The sequence below is a fragment of the Takifugu flavidus genome, chromosome 15 (genome assembly GCF_003711565.1).
Source record: "Takifugu flavidus isolate HTHZ2018 chromosome 15, ASM371156v2, whole genome shotgun sequence".
In the NCBI taxonomy this organism is placed as follows: domain Eukaryota; kingdom Metazoa; phylum Chordata; class Actinopteri; order Tetraodontiformes; family Tetraodontidae; genus Takifugu; species Takifugu flavidus.
The window spans coordinates 5668693-5693831 of record NC_079534.1 but is presented as its reverse complement, the minus strand read 5'-3'; the positions used below and the strand labels follow the sequence as shown (position 1 = coordinate 5693831).

At 49.5% G+C, this 25139-nt stretch overlaps 2 protein-coding genes and 2 long non-coding RNA genes across 5 annotated transcripts in view; 3 read left to right on the top strand and 1 right to left on the bottom strand.

The window, feature by feature from the left end:
- The first annotated feature begins 1388 nt into the window (after window positions 1-1388).
- ptmab (prothymosin alpha b) lies at window positions 1389-3948 on the top strand. Of its 2 annotated transcripts, XM_057055755.1 has the most exons (5): window positions 1389-1629; window positions 2935-3000; window positions 3067-3160; window positions 3225-3310; window positions 3393-3948. In XM_057055755.1, exons 1-5 carry the CDS (start codon window positions 1585-1587, stop codon window positions 3432-3434), a joined length of 333 nt encoding a protein of 110 aa, XP_056911735.1. In that variant the 5' UTR covers window positions 1389-1584; the 3' UTR covers window positions 3435-3948. The 2 variants fall into 2 exon arrangements, with proteins under 2 accessions (XP_056911735.1, XP_056911734.1); XM_057055754.1 differs by having other exon boundaries at window positions 1390-1629; window positions 2935-3160.
- A 2575-nt stretch (window positions 3949-6523) lies between these two features.
- Window positions 6524-10401, bottom strand: LOC130538344 (uncharacterized). The gene is made up of 2 exons (XR_008953849.1): window positions 10214-10401; window positions 6524-6659 (listed from the first exon to the last, which is right to left on the bottom strand). It is a non-coding gene; the product is annotated as an uncharacterized LOC130538344 (long non-coding RNA).
- Window positions 10367-25139, top strand: part of LOC130538339 (disks large homolog 1-like) — a 37114-nt gene continuing 22341 nt past the window's right edge. The window contains 6 exon segments of the mRNA XM_057055752.1: window positions 10367-10893; window positions 12246-12377; window positions 13731-13891; window positions 14713-14772; window positions 18655-18837; window positions 22032-22169. Coding sequence (XP_056911732.1) covers window positions 10815-10893; window positions 12246-12377; window positions 13731-13891; window positions 14713-14772; window positions 18655-18837; window positions 22032-22169 — 753 coding nt within the window. The 5' untranslated portion in view covers window positions 10367-10814.
- Window positions 22176-24155, top strand: LOC130538343 (uncharacterized). The gene is made up of 3 exons (XR_008953848.1): window positions 22176-22334; window positions 22969-22993; window positions 23505-24155. It is a non-coding gene; the product is annotated as an uncharacterized LOC130538343 (long non-coding RNA).

Here is a 25139-nt window from a genome sequence, read left to right as displayed (position 1 = left end):
GAAGGGAGAGACAGCGAGGAAAGAGACCAGAGGACAGAGAGAGTACAATAGGAAAGGAAACGGGAGACTGCCCCTCAGTGGCAGTTCGCGGAATTGCCCCCATTCTGACGGGTTTAACACGGTCCTAAAATCTTTTACTGTCTATTCGGACGTTTAAAAAACGCTTCTCCGTTTTTGTTACAGGGGCCGAAACTGATCAGGTGCTTGGACAAAATTACTCAATCAAATAAAAATGAGTCTTTGAAGTATTTCTTTGGGATGTGTGCTCGAGTGCAGCCGAGCCTCGTGTTCAGAGCGGGTGCGCACCAGGAAGACTCGGCGGAGGAACGGCGGAACATGGCGCTCAGGGAAATCCTGATCCAAATCCATGAGCCAGGCCCGCGCTTTCCCTCGTGCCAAAGCAGCCGGCTTTTTGTTGACTGACATCTTCAATGGCCAATCAATTCTCGAGGGGCACCAAAGCCGACTTAGCCGGCCAATGAAATGTGGCCTTGAGCGCCCGCGTGCGTCATCAGAGCAGAATGTGGATGTGGGTCGTGGCTGCAGCCCAGTTCTGTCCCCATCCCCCAACCCGAGCGAGTAATGGCGGCTGCGCTTGTGCCGCTTTGTCTTCCTCACGCTCGGCGTGTAAAAGTATTCAATCCCGGTAAGAACTCTGTTTGCCCTCGTGTTTCATAATACCTCGAGCATCACTTCACGAGCACTCTGGCTGTTTTTCCGCACTTTTGTGATCCGCATGTGTGTCGTGTCGCACCTCTTCTGTCGTTGTACCACCGCAGCGACCCGCACCTGTGTTCTTACAGTGTGCTTCGTCCCCACGCACTAATTTAAGAATGTGGTATTGAAAGAAAAAAGTCTTAAGAGCGACAACTACGTGCATCACAACTCGGAGGTGGAACCACGGCTGCAGGAAAGGGGCGGGGCCAACCGGAGGCGGATAGCAGCTTTGATCAGTGATGGCGGTTCGCACATGTAATGATTGATGTTATTTGAATCTCAGTAACAGATGAAGGTCACATTCGCACAAAACAACCGCCACTGACCACCGTGTCTGCATCGCATCCCCACACACACACACACACACACACACAGCCCTTGAGGTTTCCCAGGCGGGTTAGTAGGAGGGATCAGCTCTGGGACTCGAACAGATGGACATCAATCGCACTGACCCGACGTCAGCACGCTGCGATTAGGTGTGTGTGAAAGGTCTCAAGTGGTCAACAAAAGTTGGTGGGTTTGACGGTCCTGTACGCGCCTTGATTCGAATTGAAATGATTTTGTCACCCTAATGCGTCGCGTGATGTTTTAATGAACTATTTCCAGCGGCGGACAGGAGGGGGCGTGGTCTGGACTTCAGAAATTCTATCTATTGTTCCACTTCAACGCGCAAAAAACACCTCTGTGGAGCCTTTATCCAATCAGGGCCCGGCGACCTCTCCTGCTCCCCGCCCACAAGCCTATAATATCGGCTCGGCCGCAAACATCCGCGGCCACTGGCACCATCTTAAAGTGAACCGAAAGGAGGACCGGGTTAATTTTTTCCAACTTTAATTTTAGCCGTCCTTTATTTTATTAACGCACGCAATGGCGGACACACAAGTAGACTCTGGGTCAGACATCTCGGCAAAGGTAAGAACCATCTGTCCCCGCACAGCCCCGCAGAGACTCGCCACTGACCCGGATTCTCGCGAAGCCTTCTCCGCAAGTTCGCGCTTATTTGCGCTCTGTTTATTGGATCGGGTCGGTGCGTATGTTTGGAAATCATTCTCCCGGACATATTTTAAAGGAATTGTACTTTGAAAGGTGCGAATTGCCCCGTGAAGCGTCTCGGCACCGTTTCTTAGGACCGAGCTGTGTTCGCTCATTGTCCAGAGAACAGTCGGCGCGGGTTCTTTGTTTATCCGACGGCTTGGTTCTCTTTCTGGATCACGCACACCAGGTCCAGATCGGAACACCTACACACCGCGCTCTCCGGTGCATGGCTTTAACTCTCACTACTATTTGACGTGCGCGTTTATGGAACCATTCCGCATTTATTGCGCGTAATCCAGATGCTTGTTGTGCCCGGGGTAGCGGCGGCCGGTGCCGGAGTGTTCAGTACCGGTGTGGCGAGTCGCAGTAAATTGGTTTTTCAGTGGTTTCGAATGTACTGGGTTCGTTCGAGTGCAGCTGGCGGTACGGAACTGAGAAACGACGTCACAGAACCACAGATCGGTCGGTGTTCTGACGCCAAACAACCGGGTTTGTTTTTGTATTGACTCGCGCGGTACCGGGGGCGGTACCGGGGGCGTCAGGGGAAAGTTTGGTGTATCGTGGCCCGTTTTCTCGTGTCCTGCTTCTGTTGGTTACATCGTTGTTTGCTGTATTCTAGTGTGGTTCGGCGCCGCGGCGGATATATGGAGACGGTGGCGGAATTATCGACGCTAATCCGCCGCCTGCACGCGTTTTCCGCGGGGCTGCTTTTATCGCCAAACGGCTTAATGGATTTTAACCAATAGATTATTGAAAGCGTTGAATGACCGGGGCGCGCGCGAGCGAGCGCGGAGGCTGTTTCCGGTCTGGGACCGCGAGGTGCGTAACGGAGCAGCAGCCGCGCGGTGCTGTACATCCGCTTTTTGTCGCCATCATGCGTTTTCTTCCTCTATTGTCCTTTACCGCCTACATTACGAGATCGCGGCGCGTGCGTGTCCCCTCCACTCTTCTTTAAAATGGAGAGGTGCATCTTGGGTATTGCGGTGTCTCTGCGGGTGTGTCTCATGGCATATGGGGGGTGAAAGAGACTGCACAGACTACAATACCCAGAAAGCCCTGGGGTCCCATCAAAGTATCAGATTACGCCCCATTAGAGGGGGAGGGGAGAGAGGAGGGACTCCCAGCTGCTACTGCTGGTTGTTAGTGGTTCTGATTCTGACTGATCACGTCTGTGTCCTCCAGGACCTGAAGGAGAAGAAGCTCCTGGAGGAGAAAGAAAATGGAAAAGACGCCGCCACCAACGGAAAGGTATGGTTTCCTTTTGCTTCTGGATCATTTGTTGGACAGGACCACGCTCATGAGATGTTGTCGCAGGATAATGATGAGAACGGTGAACCAGAAATTGGTGATGAAGAAGAGGAGGATGTCGATGAAGAGGAGGATGATGATGATGAAGACGATGGGGACGGTAAGAGAGGAAGGTGGCACTGTGTGCATTTAAGATCTAAGCTATAACTACACGTTTTTTTTAGGTGAGGAGGAAGACGAAGATGATGATGACGACGTTGAAGGTGGAACAAAGCGAGCTGCAGAGGACGAGGATGATGATGATGATGAGGTGGCGCTCTGCTCTTCGTTGCCATGAAAGCCTCCAGCCGACCGAAAGGTGACGTTTCTAATATTGTTTTTGTCTTCGCCAGGATGTGGAGACCAAGAAGCAGAAAACAGATGATGATGATTGATGCGTTTGCTCTTCCTGCGGACCAGCTTCCTGTTTCCTCACCTGTCTCGGGGGGGCTGGAGGACTCAAAGGAAAACATTTTAAAAAATTTCAACATGCTCATTAGCAAGTAGACTTAAACACACGCCCTGAGCTGCAAAATAAATGTAGTCGCAGCATCGATGCAGAAAATCGGCTTCTCAACACAAACGGAGAATCTGTTTGTATTTTTCTTTACATTTTCTATTTTTGTACATATTGTTCGGAGCATTAGCGTCTCTCCGTCTGACCAAATCGGTGCTTCTGTCGAGATTTGACCTGGTTGACCGTGTTTCTGAACAGATTTTAGGGAAAAGTTGTACAAACGGTGAAAACATTCCAGTAAATTTAATGTATGTACTTTAGCTGTACCATAACTGTTGGTTTGGAGGTTGGGCCAAAGCTCCACTTTGTTCTCACACGTTTTCTTTTAAGACGGCCTGTTTGATGTATGTGCAAAGTTTGTTGTTTGACAATAAACCGGACTTTTATTTTGAGTTGGACCTTTTGCTTTACTTCATGTGTGACCAGTTTTTTCCCCGGAATGACTAGAAGATTAAAGTTGTGCTCATTAGTGACCGTGTGGTCGACACTGGAGACGCGAGCATGCTTTGATTGATACACGTGGATGTACAGATGTCTGTTTTCCAAACCATGTCGATACATATCAATTGGCCTGGAAATGTAGGATTTGGTGACGAGTGCGAGAGAACCCTGAACATGTTTTGGAGTATTGGACGTGTGCTGTCATGTCGGCGTCACGCCCAGTGTGACCGTGTCCGACAGGCTGAGGCACGTCACGATTCTGTTCTTGGACAAGTTGGGAAACGGGTCACAACAATATTTTTGGATCCTGTGAATTCATGATATGAGCTGGTCCCGCCCTCATCCCGGTTTTGTGGGGTTGGACCTCGGGCATTGGGTCGACTTCAAGGCTTTTCACTTGGCTGTAAATGTGGAGCAGCGGTTGTTTTAACATTGACAGTGAAATTGATTTGAACACTGAATTTATAGTCACAATTGTACCATTTCCGCAAGAACTGTAAACTAAGTTTTTCTTATGGGGTTGAGCTATTTCCTTTTCCCTGGAAGTATTTCTCCTCATGGTTTCCATCCATTCGCAGAACCCAGTCGTTTTTGGTCAATGAAACAAATCATTTAACTTAGGGTTGTAACTTTTGACTTTGATGTTGGATAGTTTTCCAAGTTCTTTTAAACATTGGCAGAAGATTTTGCTGAGCCAGAGAGTGAAGCCCATGAGCACCAGCGGGCTGTGACTTTCCTACAGCAGACATCTTCTCAGATTCACTCAGTTTTGTTTGTGGCTCCTGTTGTCCTCTAGTTAGGGTTCAGATCAGCTCAGTGACTGAAAAAAGAAATTTCAGTTCAGAAGGTCACCACATTCGCCGTTGACACAGAATAAAAATGTTTGGGAATGTTGCCAAGTAAATTTAATCTTCAATGACTTCAACTTCAAGCTGGTAGCTGCTCTGACCAGCAGATGGAGCTGTTGTAGTTCCGATGAGCAGAGGATCTGGTCGATGAGCAGGAAATGGAAGGAACACAGGTTAATGACAGTTGAAGGAGGTCATTGATCATGACAAAGGTTTCTGTAGAACTATAACATAAAAATCAAAGAATTCCCACACTGGCGGCAATTGGATCAATTAATCAATCGATCGGTCTTTATTTATACGGTGTCTGTCACAATCAAAATTGTCTCAAGGTGCTTTTGGGCCTGACCCCCAACAAGTGACAGGAAAAACTCCCCTAACCCTAACCCCCTAACCCTGACCCTAGACACCCTAACCCTAACCCCCTAACCCTAACCCTAACCCTAACCCTCTACCCTAACCCCCTAACCGCCTAACCCTAACCCCATGACCCCCTAATCCTCTAACCCTAACCCCCTGACCTAACCCTAGACACCCTAACCTCTAACCCTAACCCCCTAACCCTCACCCTCTAACCCTAACCCCCTAATCCTCTAACCCTAACCCCCTGACCTAACCCTAGACACCCTAACCTCTAACCCTAACCCCCTAACCCTAACCCTCTAACCCTAACCCTCACCCTCTAACCCAAACCCCCTAACCCCCTAACCATAACCCTCTAACCCTAACCCCCTAACCATAACCCTCTAACCCTAACCCCTAACCGCCTAACCATAACCCCCCAACCCTAACCCTAACCCTAACCCCCTAACCCTCTAACCCCCTGACCTAACCCTCTAACCCTAACCCCCGAACCCTAACCCCCGAACCCGCGAACCCTAACCCTCACCCTCTAACCTAACCCTCTAACCTAACCCTCTAACCCTACCCCCTAACCCTCTAACCCTAACCCTCTAACCTAACCCCCTAACCCTCTAACCCTAACCCCCTAACCATAACCCTCTAACGCTAACCCTAACCCCCTAACCCTAACCCCCTAACCATAACCCCCCAACCCTAACCCTCTAACCCTAACCCCCTAACCCTCTAACCCTAACCCCCTAACCCTCTAACCCGAACCCCCTAACCCTAACCCTAACCCTAACCCTAACCCCCTAACCCTAACCCTAACCCTAACCCCGTAACCCTAACCCTAACCCTAACCCCTAACCCTAACCCCAACCCTAACCCCTAACCTAACCCCCTAACCCTAACCCTAACCCTAACCCTAACCCCAACCGTAGCATTTCCTGATGCTGCTAGGCCAACATGAGGTTGAACATGCTGTGTAACTGTGAGTGTTGCTGGCAGCTGAGCAGCACTAACACAAGGTCATAGACTGAGCTGAAGCTTCAGCAGCTGGTTACTGAACATGTGCATGAAGGATTTATGATCCATCTAAAGCTGCTGTCTGATACAGTAATCTGATTACATTCCATGTCATGTCAGTCCCCATTTCAGTCTGTTTAACATGCTCATAATTAATCTTGACACACATGCTTCAGTTCAGACATCAGTGGAGCTTTTTGCTCCTGCCCCTTCTTCTGTGCATCAGTCCTCCACACACACACACACACACACGTATATACATAGACACACACAAACTAGGGGGCAAACACCAGTCACAAAATGTACACAGTTGTCTGTTATTAATATTTAATTTCAATCTGAAAGTTTCATTAAAACCAAGTTACTTTCCAAGCGAATGCTAGCGGTCACATTAGCTTCTTCGGTGACAGACCAGCAGCTGGAGGTGCTGCGTTTTCTTGTGGAACCTTGTGGAGAAGCAGAAGAAGAAGAAGAAGCAGCAGTTTTAATGATCTGAGAAATGAACCAATTAAAACTGAGATAAAGTCCAATCCCAGAAGTGAAGTTTCTTGTCTCTATTAGACACCAGAAGCATGCAGTTTCTGTCCACATACATCACCAGGTGGAGTTCTGGGGGTTCCAGCTGTGAGGAGGAGCTGTGAGGAGGAGCTGTGAGGAGGAGCTGTGAGGGGGAGCTGTGAGGAGGAGCTGTGAGGGGGAGACTGTGAGGAGGAGCTGTGAGGGGGAGCTGTGAGGGGGAGCTGTGAGGAGGAGCTTGGGAGAGAGCTGTGAAGAGGAGCTGTGAGGGGGAGCTGTGAGGAGGAGCTGGAGGAGGAGTGTGAGGAGAAGCTGGAGGAGGAGCTGTGAGGAGGAGGTGTGAGGAGGAGGAGCTGTGAGGAGGAGCTGTGAGGGGGAGCTGTGAGGGGGAGCTGTGAGGAGGAGCTGTGAGGGGGAGCTGTGAGGAGGAGGTGTGAGGAGAAGCTGTGAGGAGGAGGTGTGAGGAGGAGCTGTGAGGAGGAGCTGTGAGGAGAAGCTGTGAGGAGGAGCTGTGAGGGGGAGCTGTGAGGAGGAGGTGTGAGGGGGAGCTGTGAGGGGGAGCTGTGAGGGGAGCTGTGAGGGGGAGCTGTGAAGAGGAGCTGTGAGGGGGAGCTGTGAGGAGGAGCTGTGAGGAGGAGGTGTGAGGAGAAGCTGTGAGGGGGAGCTGTGAGGGGGAGCTGTGAGGAGGAGCTGTGAAGAGGAGCTGTGAGGGGGAGCTGTGAGGAGGAGCTGTGAGGGGGAGCTGTGAAGAGGAGCTGTGAGGAGGAGCTGTGAGGGGGAGCTGTGAGGAGGAGCTGTGAGGGGGAGCTGTGAGGAGGAGCTGTGAGGGGGAGCTGTGAGGGGAGCTGTGAGGAGGAGCTGTGAGGAGGAGCTGTGAAGAGGAGCTGTGAGGGGGAGCTGTGGAGGGAGCTGTGAGGAGGAGGTGTGAGGAGAAGCTGTGAGGAGGAGCTGTGAGGAGGAGGTGTGAGGAGGAGCTGTGAGGAGGAGCTGTGAGGAGAAGCTGTGAGGAGGAGCTGTGAGGGGGAGCTGTGAGGGGGAGCTGTGAGGAGGAGCTGTGAGGGGGAGCTGTGAGGAGGAGGTGTGAGGAGAAGCTGTGAGGAGGAGCTGTGAGGAGGAGCTTGAGGAGGAGCTGTGAGGAGAAGCTGTGAGGAGGAGCTGTGAGGAGGAGCTGTGAGGGGGAGCTGTGAGGAGGAGCTGTGAGGAGGAGCTGTGAGGAGAAGCTGTGAGGAGAAGCTGTGAGGAGGAGCTGTGAGGGGGAGCTGTGAGGGGGAGCTGTGAGGGGGAGCTGTGAGGAGGAGCTGTGAGGGGGAGCTGTGAGGAGGAGGTGTGAGGGGGGAGCTGTGAGGAGGAGGTGTGAGGAGGAGCTGTGAGGGGGAGCTGTGAAGAGGAGCTGTGAGGAGAAGCTGTGAGGGGGAGCTGTGAGGAGGAGGTGTGTGAGGAGGAGCTGTGAGGAGGAGCTGTGAGGAGAGGCTGTGAGGGGGAGCTGTGAAGAGGAGCTGTGAGGGGGAGCTGTGAGGAGGAGCTGTGAGGGGGAGCTGTGAGGAGGAGGTGTGAGGAGAAGCTGTGAGGAGCCGGTGTGAGGAGGACTGGTGAGGAGGAGCTGTGAGGAGAAGCTGTGAAGAGGAACTGTGAGGAGGAGCTGTGAAGAGGAACTGTGAGGAGGAGCTGTGTGAAGGGAACTGTGAGGAGGAGCTGTGAGGAGAAGCTGTGAAGAGGAACTGTGAGGAGGAGCTGTGAAGAGAAGCTGTGAGGAGGAGCTGTGAAGAGAAGCTGTGAGGAGAAGCTGTGAGGGGGAGCTGTGAAGAGGAGCTGTGAGGGGGAGCTGTGAGGAGGAGCTGTGAGGAGGAGCTGTGAAGAGGAGCTGTGAGGAGGAGCTGTGAAGAGAAGCTGTGAGGAGAAGCTGTGAGGGGGAGCTGTGAGGAGGAGCTGTGAAGAGGAGCTGTGAGGGGGAGCTGTGAGGAGGAGCTGTGAGGAGGAGCTGTGAGGAGGAGCTGTGAAGAGAAGCTGTGAGGAGAAGCTGTGAGGGGGAGCTGTGAGGAGGAGCTGTGAAGAGGAGCTGTGAGGGGGAGCTGTGAGGAGGAGCTGTGAGGAGGAGCTGTGAAGAGGAGCTGTGAGGAGGAGCTGTGAGGAGGAGCCGTGAAGAGGAGCTGTGAGGGGGAGCTGTGAGGAGGAGCTGTGAGGAGGAGCCGTGAGGAGGAGCCGTGAAGAGGAGCTGTGAAGAGGAGCTGTGAGGGGGAGCTGTGAGGAGGAGCTGTGAGGAGGAGCGTGAGGAGGAGCTGTGAGGAGGAGCTGTGAGGGGGAGCTGTGAGGAGGAGCTGTGAAGAGAAGCTGTGAGGAGGAGCTGTGAAGAGGAGCTGTGAGGAGGAGCTGTGAAGAGAAGCTGTGAGGGGGAGCTGTGAGGAGGAGCTGTGAAGACGAGCTGTGAGGGGGAGCTGTGAGGAGGAGCTGTGAGGAGAAGCTGTGAAGAGAAGCTGTGGAGGAGCTGTGAGGAGGAGAGCTGTGAAGAGGAGGTGTGGAGGAGCTGTGAGGAGGAGCTGTGAGGAGAAGCTGTGAGGAGGAGCTGTGAGGAGGAGCTGTGAGAGGAGTGTGTGGAGGAGCTGTGAGGAGAAGCTGTGAAGAGAAGCTGTGGAGGAGCTGTGAGGAGGAGCTGTGAAGAGGAACTGTGAGGAGGAGCTGTGAAGAGGAGCTGTGTGGAGGAGCTGTGAGGAGGAGCTGTGAGGAGAAGCTGTGAGGAGGAGCTGTGAGGAGGAGCTGTGAGGAGGAGCTGTGAGAGAGAAGCTGTGAAGAGAAGCTGTGGAGGAGCTGTGAGGAGGAGCTGTGAAGAGGAACTGTGAGGAGGAGCTGTGAAGAGGAGCTGTGTGGAGGAGCTGTGAGGAGGAGCTGTGAAGAGGAACTGTGAGGAGGAGCTGTGAAGAGGAGCTGTGGAGGAGCTGTGAGGAGGAGCTGTGAAGAGGAACTGAGGAGAGAGGAGGAGCTGTGAAGAGGAGCTGTGTGGAGGAGCTGTGAGGAGGAGCTGTGAAGAGGAACTGTGAGGAGGAGCTGTGAAGAGGAGCTGTGTGGAGGAGCTGTGAGGAGGTGAGGAGGAGCTGTGAGGAGGAGGTGAGGAGAAGCTGTGAAGAGAAGCTGTGGAGGAGCTGTGAGGAGGAGCTGTGAGGAGAAGCTGTGAAGAGAAGCTGTGGAGGAGCTGTGAGGAGGAGCTGTGAAGAGGAACTGTGAGGAGGAGCTGTGAAGAGGAGCTGTGTGGAGGAGCTGTGAGGAGGAGCTGTGAGGAGGAGCTGTGAGGAGAAGCTGTGAAGAGAAGCTGTGGAGGAGCTGTGAGGAGGAGCTGTGAAGAGGAACTGTGAGGAGGAGCTGTGAAGAGGAGCTGTGAGGAGAAGCTGTGAGGAGGAGCTGTGAAGAGGAGCTGTGAAGAGGAACTGTGAGGAGAAGCTGTGAAGAGGAGCTGTGAGGAGAAGCTGAAGGAGCCGCTAGAAGATCAAAGTACTTCTCCTTGACGTCACGTGGATTTAGCGCGTGCATCGCCATTTTGAAGTAAAGTTTGGAATTTGGAGGAGGACCAGCGGAGGGGAGGGCTTTGACACGCATCCATCCCACGGGAGGAGCAGGAGCAGGGGCAGGATCGGAGCGGGACGAGGCGGAGCTGCAGAGTCAGGAACAGGTCCGAAACTCGACTTTCCTTGTGCTTCTTTTGCTGAAACCTGGCCTCATCGGGGGGTCCAGCTCAGGGTGGGGGTCCAGGGTAGCCGGGCGTCCTTTACGGAGCTGAACAGGAGTGTGTTTGTCTTCCACGGAGAGCAGCAGCCGCCGGTCACGGAGCCTCTTCGAACGCAATGGGTCGTCAAAGATCGTCAGTCCTCGGAAACTCTCGGATCATGGCCACCGTGAGTTAGAGCGGGACCAGCGGGACCGGTTCCCACCGCAGGCGGTTGCTCTTGCCGGACCTATCGGTTCCCAGGCGTGGACTTGAGGGGCTTGAAGGGGTCGAAAACAAGTTTGTATCATCGTCCAGGGTCTCTTCACAACGACGTGTCAGCGGGCTCTAAGTGGAGAAGTGATCGATAAAAACCAACCAGTGGAAGCGGTGCATGAGGCGGTCACAGAAGGAGCTCCACACCGTGCCGAGCCAGACCGGACCGGACCGGACCATGCCAGTCAGAAAGAAAGGTAAGCCGCTCTCACTTAGCGCAGTTTCTCTCCGAGCAGGCTAACGGCTAACAGTGCTAATCATAACAACAGCAGGAAAAAGCAGAAAAGACACCCCGAACTCGGCCCAAACACGACACGGCACACATGGTCTCGACAGGCCACGTAGAACCGAACTGAGCCGTGCCGAGCCGCTTTGCTGGAGTTTATCAAAAGCTAGCAGCTTAGCCGGTGCTGCTAACCAAGTTTTGTGGGGAGCACCTTGTCAGCACATGCACTTAATAGGACCTCCGTTAGGATACAATTATCTGTGCTCATGGAAGAGTTGTACTACTTTATTCAGTACGTTATTGGTCAATTTTATTGCACGTAATCTGTTAATATACAAAAGTAGTTCATTTTTGTAGGACATGTTGCAGTATGCAGATCGTAGTTGATTATCCATGCATAATCTGGATCTATAAAAGTAGAAATGTAATAAAGTAGAGCGGCTGTTCCCATGTGGACAGGAGGTTAATGTTGAAGATGCAGGCAGCAGTTGATGGTGCAGCTTCATACCTATAATGGAGACATTCATTTCCTTTCAGCCACCACCTCTTTGACCTGTTACCCTCAGGTTCAAGCTGTTGCCCCTCTTCCACTAGTTTCTGCTGGTTGTGACTCGTCTCGAAACAGACTTTTATACTCGTCGTACCAGGACCGACTCGTTCCCTTTTTTATTCCCTCCCCGGGGTTCCAAGTGTGTGAGTAGGTGATATTATGTTAATGCGGGGCTATGAACGCTCTGATGGTCCAGGGGATTGACGTCACTGACGAGTCACCAGAGCAACGGATTCCAGAAAACTCAAACCTGCATTTTTAAAACCCCACAACAGCAACTGTGTGTACTTCTTTACAAACCGAGCCTACAAGCAAGGAGATACCCTGGTCCAATAACAAGGTACAAGGACCAATAACAAGGTCCGGACGTTTTTGAGGTGTGTGACAGACAAGACAAGAGGACTTAGAGGATGACAACACAAATGAGGTTAACCTGAAGCCTTTTAACCATTAGAGCGACCCTGCCCACCCTGGGAAAGATGCACGTCCCGTTACAGGAATGACCTTTTCCTCACAGCAGCCCCCTGGGACTAGAGCTGTGAAATACCAGTGGGGTGTGTGTGTGTGTGTGTGTGTGTGTGTGTGTGTGTGTGTGTGTGTGTGTGTGTGTGTGTGTGTGTGTGTGTGTGTGCCTGTGTGCCTGCCTGCCTGCCTGCCTGTCTGCCTGCCTGTCTGTCTGTCTGTCTGTCTGTCTGTGAGTGTGTCTGCCTCTGTGTGTGTGTCTGTGTGTGTGTTTTCATGCCATTTGAACCACTTGCTTCTGTTGCCCTCAGATGCTCAGCGAGCTCTGTTCCTCCTGGAGGATTATCAGACCAAGCTCCATCGTCATGACGACCAGCATCTTAGACACTCGATCCAACGGGTCATCAATATCTTCCAGAGCAACCTGTTCCAGGCTCTCATAGGTAAGATCCCCTCCGTTAATCTGGGTTAGGGTTAGAGGGTTAGGGTTAAGGTTAGAGGGTTAGGGTTAGAGGGTTAAGTTTAAGGTTAGAGGGTTGGGTTAAGGTTAGGGGTTGGGTTAAGGTTAGAGGGTTAGGGTTAGAGGGTTAGGGTTAGGTTAGAGGGTTAGGGTAGAGGTTAAGTTTAGGTTAGAGGGTTGGGTTAAGGTTAGAGGGTTGGGTTAAGGTTAGAGGGTTGGGTTAAGGTTAGAGGGTAGGGTTAGAGGGTTGGGTTAAGGTTAGAGGGTTGGGTTAGAGGGTTAAGTTTAAGGTTAGAGGGTTGGGTTAAGGTTAGAGGGTTGGGTTAAGGTTAGAGGGTTGGGTTAAGGTAGAGGGTTGGGTTAAGGTTAGAGGGTTACGTTTAAGGTTAGAGGGTTGGGGTTAAGGTAGAGGGTGGGTTAAGGTTAGAGGGTTGGGTTAAGGTAGAGGGTTGGGTTAAGGTTAGAGGGTTAGGGTTAGAGGGTTGGGTTAATGTTAGAGGGTTAGGGTTAGGGTTAGAGGGTTGGGTTAATGTTAGAGGGTTAGGTTAAGGTTAGAGGGTCGGGGCTAGGGTTAGAGGGTTGGGTTAAGGTTAGAGGGGGGTTAAGGTTAGAGGGTGGGTTAAGGTTAGAGGGTTGGGGTTAGGTTAGAGGGTTAGGGTTAATGTTAGAGGGTTAGGTTAAGGTTAGAGGGTCGGGGCTAGGGTTAGAGGGTCGGGGCTAGGGTTAGAGGGTTGGGGCTAGGGTTAGAGGGTTGGGTTAGAGGGTTGGGGTAGGGTTAGAGGGTTAGGGTTAGGTTAGAGGGTTGGGTTAGGTTAGAGGGTTGGGTTAAGGTTAGAGGGTTGGGTTAAGGTTAGAGGGTTGGGTTAAGGTTAGAGGGTTGGTTAAGGTTAGAGGGTTGGGTTAAGGTTAGAGGGTTGGGGTTAAGGTTAGAGGGTTGGTTAAGGTTAGAGGGTGGGTTAAGGTTAGAGGGTTAGGGTAGAGGGTTACGTTTAAGGTTAGAGGGTTGGGGTTAAGGTTAGAGGGTTGGGTTAAGGTTAGAGGGTTGGGTTAGGGTTAGAGGGTGGGTTAAGGTTAGAGGGTTAGGTTAAGGTTAGAGGGTTAAGTTTAAGGTTAGAGGGTCGGGGTTAGGGTTAGAGGGTTGGGGCTAGGGTTAGAGGGTTGGGGCTAGGGTTAGAGGGTCGGGGTTAGGGTTAGAGGGTTGGGGCTAGGGTTAGAGGGTTGGGGCTAGGGTTAGAGGGTTAGGGTTAGGGTTGAACATGCTGATGGTCTGGAGTGAGATGTCCTCCCTGGGATTAACGTGTATGAAGATATTCAGTGGGATTCCTGTCTCTTTCAGATATCCAGGAGTTCTATGAAGTGACCCTTTTGGACAACCAGAGATGGGCAGAATCTCCCAAAGGGGCCGACACCACCACACCCATCAACCTGTGGGAGTTTTCCAGCCTTCAGAGTACACTGACTTCAGACACACCACCCAGCTTCAGCACCAGCATTGAGGTAAGACTGCCAGTCCGTCCCACGTCACACCTGTTGCACATTAGTCCAGAAACCTTTCAGAACAGAACTGTATGTTGTCATGGTGACCATTCTGGCTTCACTGCAAGCTCGCCGTCCCATCGCTCTTTGAAGGTATAATTATCAGTGCGGCCAGGTGCACAGCACTGGAGGAAGGGAGGGGGTCTTTTGCTCTGTGGACACGGTTTTATCTCATAGACGACAGCCAGAGCACACACATCCTCCACTAGCAGAGAGCCAGTTCACACGGAACACAGAAACGCTTCACGTTGACACGGGTTTTAGTTTTAGTAATTTGGTTATAATCTCCATCCTGGAGATGAACTAATCTTCATCATTTCAAAACATGTATCTAAATGTCTGTGCCATTGTTGGTGCCAGTAGTTATCCTTCCCGCATGTGCTAAGCTAGGCTAACTGAAGCAGACCTGTTGCCACATGGTGCAGGATTAAATTGTCGTGCTTGTTCTGCGTCACCAGTGTTGTTGAACACATCTTTGTTCGTGTCATATGAAGTAGTGGTTCCTGGTGGTTCTAGCTTCTGCTGTGTTCCCACTAAACACAAGCTCTTTCCCTGAAAGAGGTAACCTTTTTGGCATTGATCTCTTATTTTCTCCATTTTTCCTCTTCTTTATATTTTTTATTTCGATCTGCACACTCTGCTTTTTTGCTTCTCCATTTCTGTTGTCTTTATCCACCCCAAACTCTTCTCCTTTCCACTTCTACACCATCTCTTGGCTCTTGTCTCCTATCTTCTCCCCTTCTCTCATCTGCTTCCATTGAACACACCTTCGTCCCTTATAGGACTCCGCTCTCCTCAGAGAAATCCTCCACATGTTGTTCAAGTCTGACAGTCGCGCTCACGTAAGTACTGATGTCCGTCGGTGTCAGGGAGGCGGTGCTGCTATTGTCTGCTGTGGGTGCATGTGCCATCCTGTGCTTTGGATCACTGGAAAGGGTCAGGAACTGGGTCTGGGATCAAGTAATAGTGGGGAGGAAGTGTTGAAGCAGCAACTCCGAGTGTTCGTATGGTAATGTGTTCATCAGCAGACACAAGCGTGACATTACGGTTTTCCAGAGGGAAAGGAACCCAGATGCTGCTGCATGTCCTCTCACTGCTGACAATGAGATGGGATGTGTATTCACCCTCTGTGTTTATGCTGTCATAATCAATCACAACCGTGCTTTTGGTGGTGGTTGTTTAAGCTCCGTAGCGTCTGCTCTCTTATGTTTTGATCTCTTTGATCTTTTGGCCATGTAAACTCGGACATCTGCAGTCAAAATGCTCACATTAAATTCTTTTGTTCTCGGCTGATCTGATAAGGTTTTCTCACAAGTTGTTCACTCATTTGCTTCTATTTTGATTTGTTAATTTAAACTTTTCACTTTTCATCATCGTGCTCCAGGTTCACGGACGTTCTCGTTTGGTTAACATCTAGGAGAGGGATTGATTTTTGTCCAGCAGGGGGAGCCACTAAGCTACTGAGCTGACCAAGTTGGTCTATTAGGCGTCACACCCTAAAAATGGATGACACCTTGAAAGCCTTATCATAACCAACTGGAAATTGTAATTAACAAGGCAGGTCGATATGTGATAGAATTCTGTTTTATGAAATAATTCTATTTTAATACAAATTAGAATAGTTCACATAATAACTTAATCTTGGTTTATTCGGTGCTACCTGACACCTCATACATAATGCTGCTGCCCCTAACCCTAACCCAATGCTGCTGCCCCTAACCCTAACCAATGCTGCTGCCCCTAACCCTAACCAATGCTGCTGCCCCTACCCTAACCCAATGCTGCTGCCCCTAACCCTAACCCAATGCTGCTGCCCCTAACCCTAACCCTAACCCAATGCTGCTGCCCCTAACCCTAACCCAATGCTGTTGCCCCTAACCCTAACCCAATGCTGCTGCCCCTAACCCTAACCTAACCCAATGCTGCTGCTCCTAACCCTAACCCTAACCCAATGCTGCTGCCCCTAACCCTAACCCAATGCTGCTGCCCCTAACCCTAACCCAATGCTGCTGCCCCTAACCCTAACCCAATGCTGCTGCCCCTAACCCTAACCCTAACCCAATGCTGCTGCCCCTAACCCTAACCCAATGCTGTTGCCCCTAACCCTAACCCAATGCTGCTGCCCCTAACCCTAACCCTAACCCAATGCTGCTGCCCCTAACCCTAACCCAATGCTGTTGCCCCTAACCCTAACCCAATGCTGTTGCCCCTAACCCTAACCCTAACCCAATGCTGCTGCCCCTAACCCTAACCTAACCCTAACCCAATGCTGCTGCCCCTAACCCTAACCCAATGCTGTTGCCCCTAACCCTAACCCAATGCTGCTGCTCCTAACCCTAACCCTAACCCTAACCCAATGCTGCTGCCCCTAACCCTAACCCTACCCAATGCTGCTGCCCCTAACCCTAACCAACCCTAACCACCTGCAGTCAGAACGGGGTGTTGTGGAAGTGGTGGAACGCTGCCTCTCGCATCACCGATTCTTTTGCTCCTGATGCCCTCCTAAGGGAGCCTTCTGTCTCTCGTCCCTGTTGGACTGGACACAGCAGGATTGGCTGAACACATCGCTCTTGATCTCTGCCATGCTGATGCACCAATCAGAGAGTGAGCCTGGGGCAGTACTAAGGTGGGGGTGGCTGGTTTAGCTGATGGAGGCTGGCTGTGTAACTTCTGCATCTTTGTAGCCATTGCTGGTGCATTGTGGAGTTGAAGAGTCAGGTTCAGTTATTGGAAAACATCTGAAAACGTTCAAATATTTAAATGCACACACGATCAAGGACAGCCTTCATTAGAATAACTGTTGATTATATAGCTTTGGCAGTTCATTGTTGCTGGAGATGATGTAGCTTCCTTCTGTTGTGATGGGTTGGTACGTGGTTATCTTGCTGGTGAAGAGTCACTATAGTTGACTATAGAGCTGGCCACGGGGAGGACATGTATGGCCTGGAACAGGAAATTGGGGTGGTGCCGGATCATCATGGAGGCATCTTAGCCAGCGCACCATAACCCATCGTGTGGTGTGTTTCTCCTCGAGGTGTGTAACCCCCGTGTGTCATAAATTGCACCACAGTGGCTCAATTAGTGAAGCTGCCTCTGAGATGTTGGATTTATTGTTGCATCTCTTTAGAGTCCCTTTGAAAGGTCCTTTGATCCGCGTTTGTGGTCTGGTCGGCTTTCGAGCCATTCGCCCCGTCACGTGCAAATGGCTGCCCCGTCAGGGCCGACCCACCAAAGTTGCCTCTCTCAAAGTTGTCACCGTGGGGAACACAAGCATGCTAGGGAATGTTGCAGGCATCTGATGTCGAATGCCTGGAGGCGTCGGGTATGAGGGTATGAACGTGCACAGCATTGGCCCAAATGACAGAAGACAGGACCACACTTGGACAACAACATGATGTGTGGTGCAGTCTTGTTGGATTTTACAGCGGCAGCATTTGATATAATTGAAAACAAGTTCCTGCTTCAAAAGCTGGAGAATTCTGGATATACCCAATCTGCACTTGTGTGGAAGGAAAGTTATCTGAAGCATAGATGACCAATAGTCTTTCTCAAGGAAGCTGCCGTGTCCACCCATGTCCTCCATCTTTATGACACTGTTATACTGAAATATGCTAAATTAACAACATATTCTGAAGGCATCAGCATGTTATGTTTTAAATGATGACATTTAATGAATAAGGAACCAGATACCGTTTGAGAAATGGATCTCTCAAAACAAATGGATACTTAACTCAGCTAATTTAAAAAGTATTAGATTTGGTTCCAACTATAGTCTTGGGAGAACCAGCCTTATAAACCAAACGCCAGTTCAGCGAGTTGATGGTGGTCCACATGAAAAAGGCTGCTGCAGCTCCACAGCTGTGGTCCTTGGGAGTGGAGGAGGGAGGAGAGGTCAGAGAAGAGGGGACAAAAGCCTTTAGAATAAGCTCAGAGTCAGCCAGCTCACAATGATGCCCAAAAGCTCCTCCAGCATTTGTTCTTCCAGGCTGGGGATTGTTGTGATTCAGGAAGTCTGAAGAATCCTTAATTCAGAACCTTCAGCTGAGCTGCAGCCACAGAGATTATGTGTTAGCTTCTCTTCATTGGAAAAAGGTGCTCCTTTCCTCTGGGAGCCTGTGTGCATCAAGGGTGTCAACATGGGGCGTGTGCCAGTCTGCAGATACCTGGAAGTGGAGCTGGATGAGGAACTGGACAGCCAACACGGCCTTCTGAGGATGGCTGGCAGCATTCAGTAACAATGCATGACTGATGTTCTATTAGTCTCTTAGTGGTGGCGAGCGCCCTCTTCTACGCCGAGGTGTGCTGGGTACGCACCTGGGCAGCTTAGCATCAGGGGCAGAGCGACGGATGTTGAGCAGGTGCTTCTCCCTCATGTCATGTGACTCCTCAGTTCCACTCTGAGGAAACGGCTCCCTCTCCTGCTTAGTAAAAACCATGTACATGAATAAATCATCATCTATTCATTGTAGTAGTTTATTGCATGCACCTTCATCCCTCTCATCCAAAGAGCTTCTGACAACCCAAGGTCCAGTTTTTTAGTATGTCCTGACTGATCCAAACGAGCACTTATCATTGATTCCTGCTGGTAAGGTGCAGCAACTCAAGTATCCAACTATATAGGATTTCTGGCGAAAAAGGGAAAAAAATAACCCTAATATTTGACTGACATGGTCATTAGCAGCTTATTGCTAACTTTTGGCCGTTGTGGGATCTTTCTCTTTCAGAAGTACAGACACCATGATGAGGACTCCTCCCCTCAGGACCAGATCCAAGACCAGGACGAAAGCTCCCCCCAACTCACAGAGGAGACAGAGGGTGCTGAGCTGGTTCAGGTGGCAGAAAAGAACCTGTTTCAGATCGAGAATGTGCATGGATATGTGAGCCACACTCACATCTCCCCCATGAAGGTATAGCACACACACACGCACGCACGCACACACACACACACACACACTACAATGAGGAGGATGGGGTTTGTGCTTATCTGTAGCATGTTTAATCTCACATGTATGTTTCCTGGATGTCTCCCTGTTGTTATGGGTTTTTGTAGCTCTGTAATATCACTCTTATGGATCTAAATATCTAAATATGGATGCGCTATCGATCGGCATTGCGATGATGTGTGTCAGGAGACGTGTGTATATTCCCCCCGTGTGGATTACTGACCTCATGGTCAGTAGTGATTTGATGTGTTGACGAGGGCCGTCCAGGAGTGGGGGCTGTGGGGGCTCCCAAGAACAGGACTTGACTTTAGACAGTTTACTTTGTTCTTTTGCCATTATTATTATTACTTTTGTACTCTAGGAAACAACACCTCCATGCAATGTGCAGTGAGGAAAGGTTGTAGTAAAAAACATTCACTTTCAATTCCTTTTTAATTTCAAAATGACAGACTTTTTATCAGTTTTGATATTTGACACAGTTTAGTTTAGGGCTCAAGTTGAAACTTTTGTTTGTTCCCTCAGGGATCTGGGATTGTTTCACATAGTAAAAGGGTTATTAAAAGGTAGAATTAAGGTTCTAGCGGTACTTTATGTCATGTCCACCTACATTTAACACTGAATCTGTTTCTCAGAGAGGTAGTGGCTGAACAGAGAACCTGTCCAATTGAGTTAGAAACCTGGTCATGATCCATCTCGAATGTGTTCTAATCAGTAAAAAGATTAAAAGCTCTTTACAGTTTTCTCTCACTGTGCAAGAATCTGGGCCATTGGACCGCGCTTTAGAAAAAGACTCTTGGCTGAAACAAATGACCGAGTGCTTCTTGGCGTATTCCTGGTTTGGGTTCGTACTCTGCTCTTAGCAATATTCTCTCCAGTGCTCCAGAGCTTCAATGTTTGGTCGGTCCTCATCCCTCGAAGTTTTACACGTTCAGATTTCAGTTTAGTCACATAGGTCAATTTGGTAAAATAGTCAGTTCACACCAGAATAAAATCAGAAACATTAAAAATATAACAGAATCAGGGTTTTTCCTGGGTTGAAATGGTGGTGGTGGCAGCGTAGGTGCACATGTACGAGCAGTGTGTCGTAGTAGTCGACCTGATTTAAAGAAATTGCTATTTGTCATTGCATTTTAGTTTAGTCACATGACAGATCAACTGGCCATGTACGTGCACCAAGCACAGAAGGTAGCATAACATTGTCCCCTTCTTGGGTTTATCTTGTAGATCCTCCTGATGCAGTGTGTTAGGGGTTAGGCTTGGGTTAGGTTAGGGGTTAGGGTTAGGTTAGGGTTAGGTTAGGGTCGTCCCGGTTAGGGGTTAGGGTTAGGTTAGGGTCGTCCGGGTTAGGTCAGGGTTAGGTTAGGGTCGTCCCGGTTAGGGGTTAGGGTTAGGTTAGGGTTGTCCCGGTTAGGTTAGGGTTAGGTTAGGTTAGGGTTAGGTTAGAGTTAGGTTAGGGTCGTCCCGGTTAGGGTTAGGTTAGGGTCGTCCTGGTTAGGGTTAGGTTAGGGTCGTCCCGGTTAGGGGTTAGGTTAGGTTAGGGTTAGGTTAGGGTTGGGTTAGGTCAGGGTTAGGTTAGGTCAGGGTTAGGTTAGGGTTAGGTTAGGGTCGTCCCGGTTAGGTCAGGGTTAGGTTAGGGTTTGGTTAGGTCAGGGTTAGGTTAGGGTCGTCCCGGTTAGGGTTAGGTTAGGGTCGTCCCGGTTAGGGGTTAGGGTTAGGTTAGGGTCGTCCCGGTTTGAACCACCGGTGGCCACCTTATGGCACACATCTCCTTTAATCAGTGGTGCACGGATGTTTTTAGCTTTAAAACAGCTTTTAAATAGTTTAGCTTTGCATTATTCTGGTGTTGACGCAAACATGGGCTCAATCATATCTTTCAATCTTGAGCTACAGTTGCAACTGCTAGTGGAGCTGATTCTGGAGAAACTCCTATGACTGGTTCTGAAGTAGATATGATTCAGAAATGATCATTTCTAGGCACCAATAGACTGAACGGCTGGTACTGATGAAGGTAATATACATAAAAATGATCAGACATGATGTCATTAAAACTTCTAGTCTTTTCATGATAATTCTTTAGTCGTACAAGCACTTAATATTTATTTCTCCAGATAATTGTAAGGCAAGTTCAGCTGTTTATTGGGTGAGCTGTGATTGGTTGATCAATATGGATGTCTGTAGATTCTCTTGATCAATATGGAGCTTGCTGCTCCACATCCACCTGCAGCTGCGGCGTGCTGCAGTGTTTTCCTACATAAGAGTTTTATTTCATTTGCTTTATAAACTCGTTTTATTCCTTGTCTTTGTTGAACCCACTAGGTTTAGCTTTGAAAAGTGCTACCTTCTCTAAGGTGTTTAACCCTAACCCTAACCAACATCTCATCAGTAACCCTAACTTGGAACATCTCATCAGTAACCCTAACCCTAACCCTGTATCACGCTGCTTCACCTATCTTGTGTCTCCTCTACTCAAACTCCTTTTGTCAAATATGTTGGCGATCTTATGATTTGCTATACCTGCATAACTGATATCGTTTACTAATGGTAATAACACTATAATAGTAATCAATAATAACCATTTTTGTTGCATTTAAACCGCCATTAAACCGGTGCAAACCCCGACACAGCGCCACTCGTGGCGGCTGCATGCAACTACAGTTGTGTATGAACGAGATGACAGATTCCGACAGGGATGCTCGATGGATTTTTCAGTTGAGAACTGCTGGTACTTGGGAATTTGGCAGCCGCCATCAAAATCTCTATGCAGGAAAACCCCTTTGAATGATAAAATTACACATTTTGTCTGATTTAATGCAGTTCTGTTCAGTACTCATATCCAGCAGTGGGTGCCGAGCTTCATCTCTCCTCTCCATCACTTCTTCACTGACATCTCCGACATCGACTCTTTCCCTTTTATATTCTGCCTCTAAAGTACACTTTTATACCTCCTGTGTCTTCCTCGGTGTCTCCTCCTGGCTTTGTTTTCCCTCCTCTTAAGTATCGCCTTCCTCTCTGCCACCAGCTTCGTGCCGTGTGCCTGCTCCTCCTCTATTTCTCCTCCTTAATGTTATTTTAGTTTCTTCCGCCTAATTCTTATCTCCTCCTTTCACCTTCTCTCCTCTTTTTGTTGTCATATCTGGCTCCTCTGTCTCCTCCTTCAGGAGGTGTTTTTGGACTGGTCTTCAGCATTAGAACAGCACTTCCTGGATCTCTCCTCTCCTTCATCTTCTTCCCTCTGTCACTATGGAGATGACAGCCCCCTTCCCTCCTGCTCCTCAAACCCCTTTCCCCCTGTCCAGGTAATACGTCATGTCTTCTCCGCCCCTTTGCCATGGTAACGCAGACTCACTCATCATGTTCGCTTGTCCACTGATGACATTTGATCGGTGAAGTCGGCGTTCATGCGATGTCTGAAATGTCTGAAAGATCTTAGTGCTTCTGTGTGCAGTTACTCTGAGGTTAGGGTTAGAGGGTTAGAGGTTAGGGTTGAGGTTAGAGGTTAGAGTTAGAGGTTAGGGTTAGAGGTTAGGGTTAGAGGTTAGGGCAGGGGTGGGCAAACATTTTGATTCGTGGGCCACAATGGGTTCTAACATTTGACAAAGGGGCCGGACCAGGAGCAGATGGATGGATGGAGTGCTTTGGTAACCTCACCTCATTGGAGAAAAAATACACATCTTGGGATATGGAGAAAACATGTGCTTTAATTTCAAATGAAAATGAAGAGAAGCATTACAACAAAATATCTGACTTTGGAATGAGTCTTAAAACACTTAAAATCAAATGAATAAAATGTGCCTTTTTAAAAAAAATTAATAACCATTTCTATTTTAAAGCACTGAAAGTTCTGTTATCCTTCAGGATATCACCATCACTCTCCTCCTGACTGTCTTTTTTCTAGTGGGAAAACACCAGAATTGAAGTGAAAATTTAACAAGGTTTATTCATTTAATTTTTCAAGTTTGGCGGGCCGGAATAAAACGTTTAACGGGCCGCATGTGGCCCCCGGGCCTTAGTTTGCCCATGCCTGGGTTAGGGTTAGAGTTAGAGGTTAGGGTTAGAGGTTAGGTTAGAGGTTAGGTTTAGAGGTTAGGGTTAGAGGTTAGGGTTAGAGGTTAGGGTTAGAGTTAGAGGTTAGGGTTAGGGTTAGAGGTTAGGGTTAGATGGTTAGAGGTTAGAGGTTAGGGTTAAGGTTAGGGTTAGAGGTTAGGGTTAGAGGGTTAGGGTTAGACGGTTAGGGTTAGAGGTTAGGGTTAGAGGGTTAGGGTTAGAGGGTTAGCGTTAGACGGTTAGGGTTAGAGGTTAGGGTTCGAGGGTTAGGGTTAGAGGTTAGGGTTAGAGGTTAGGGTTAGAGGGTTAGGGTTAGAGGGTTAGAGGTTAGGGTTAAGCCTTAGGGTTAGGGTTAGAGGGTTAGGGTTCAAGGTTAGGGTTAGGGTTAGAGGGTTAGGGTTAGAGGGTTAGGGTTAGAGGGTTAGAGATTAGGGTTAGGGTTAGAGGTTAGGGTTAGAGGTTAGGGTTAGAGGTTAGGGTTAAGCCTTAGGGTTAGGGTTAGAGGTTAGGTTAGAGGTTAGGGTTAGAGGTTAGGGTTAGAGGTTAGGGTTAGAGGTTAGGGTTAAGCCTTAGGGTTAGGGTTAGAGGGTTAGGGTTTGAGGTTAGGGCTTTTTTGGACTAGTGTCCAATCAGATGACTCCATGAATGAAAGGTCCAGTCCGGCAGGAACATTCTAGAACAGTTACGATTATAGATTATAGTAACATGCCCTAAAGCCCCATCAGCTCCGGGATTGAATAAGTTTAACCAAGATACAATTGAATCTAAATGTAGGAAGAGAAAAGGGTGGAGAAGGAAGAGAAGAGCTGAGGATGCTGCCAAAGGGTCATTACTGTTAGAGGCTGACCTAAATCATCCGTCTGCTAACGAGGGAGCGAAGCCACTCCAGAGCTGTCAAACAAACCCTTCCTGTGAGCAGTGGCAGCCACATCACAGAAGTGAAGAAGACCAGCTTGCAAATAACAACAGTAATCGTGATCTTCTGCCTCCTCCTTTCTTCTTTCTCCCCCTTCTCCCCCATTCCACCCTCTGTCCTCTCTTTCTGTCTCTCCCTCTCTCCTGCATCTTCCTTTCCCACCTTTTCCTGTCCCCTCGTAGCGCTCTCTCCATCTCCTCTTATTATCTCACCGCTCTTCCCCTCCCTCTCTTTTTCTGTGGGAGGGCTGCTGTTCTGACGCAGCTTTTGAGTCGCTCTGCTCTCTGGAGGTAGCAGCTGTTCACCTCCATCAGCAAATTGCTTGTATCTTAGAGGAGCAGGAGGTGTGTGTGAAGGGTGTGTTGGGGGTTCAACAGCCGCTCCTGTTGTCTGCTCGGCATCCACGCAGCCTAAAGAAGCAGGAAGAAGGTGACAGCAGAAGAGGAGACAGGGAGGGCATGGCTCTGCCCCAGCTGCTGGACTAGCATGCTGAACTCTGTGTGGTATGCTAAGAAGATGGGCCGGCGCATCATGGGAACCCTGAGGAGAACCAAGAAGCTGCACCTGCGCCTCCTGGTAGGTTCACCTCCATTGTATAGAGGTGAGGAGGTACAAGACGGTGCTGCAACATGATTCATCTGTGAGTGGAGTCGAAAGGAGCTGCGTCATTTTCTGATCAGGATTACGTCACGTGGAGGCATCGTGTTGCGTTCAGGATCCAGAATTTTTAACCTGATGACAAACCGCATGTTGTTAACAGCCTCTGCAAAGCACTTGCCTTTCCCACGGTTGCCTAGCAACCTCCCGGCATCTGATGCGCACGGCTGACATGTTTCCGTGTGGGCCTGTTGGAGAATAACGCATTAGTCTCATGACAGATGATGTGATGATGAGTGCAGATGCCTCCTCATCCCCTGTGGACTCGGCGGCAGTGACATAATTGGCAGTACTGCTCTGTCATTGGCTGTACTGGTCTGTCATTGGCTGTAGTGGTCTGTCATTGGCAGTACTGCTCTGTCATTGGCTGTACTGGTCCGTCATTGGCTGTACTGGTCCGTCATTGGCTGTACTGGTCCGTCATTGGCTGTACTGGTCTGTCATTGGCAGTACTGGTCTGTCATTGGCTGTACTGGTCTGGGTGTCGTTACTGGTGCTGGTAGTTAGTTTGGTGGCTTCCACGACTTGGTTTGTTTGTATTCCTCTCTGCTATTTTTCCGTTCTTCTCCATTTACTCCAGAATTCTGAAGTCCTCACTTTTTCAGGTTTCCATATCATACCTTCATATTTAATATAATTATTTCAGTCT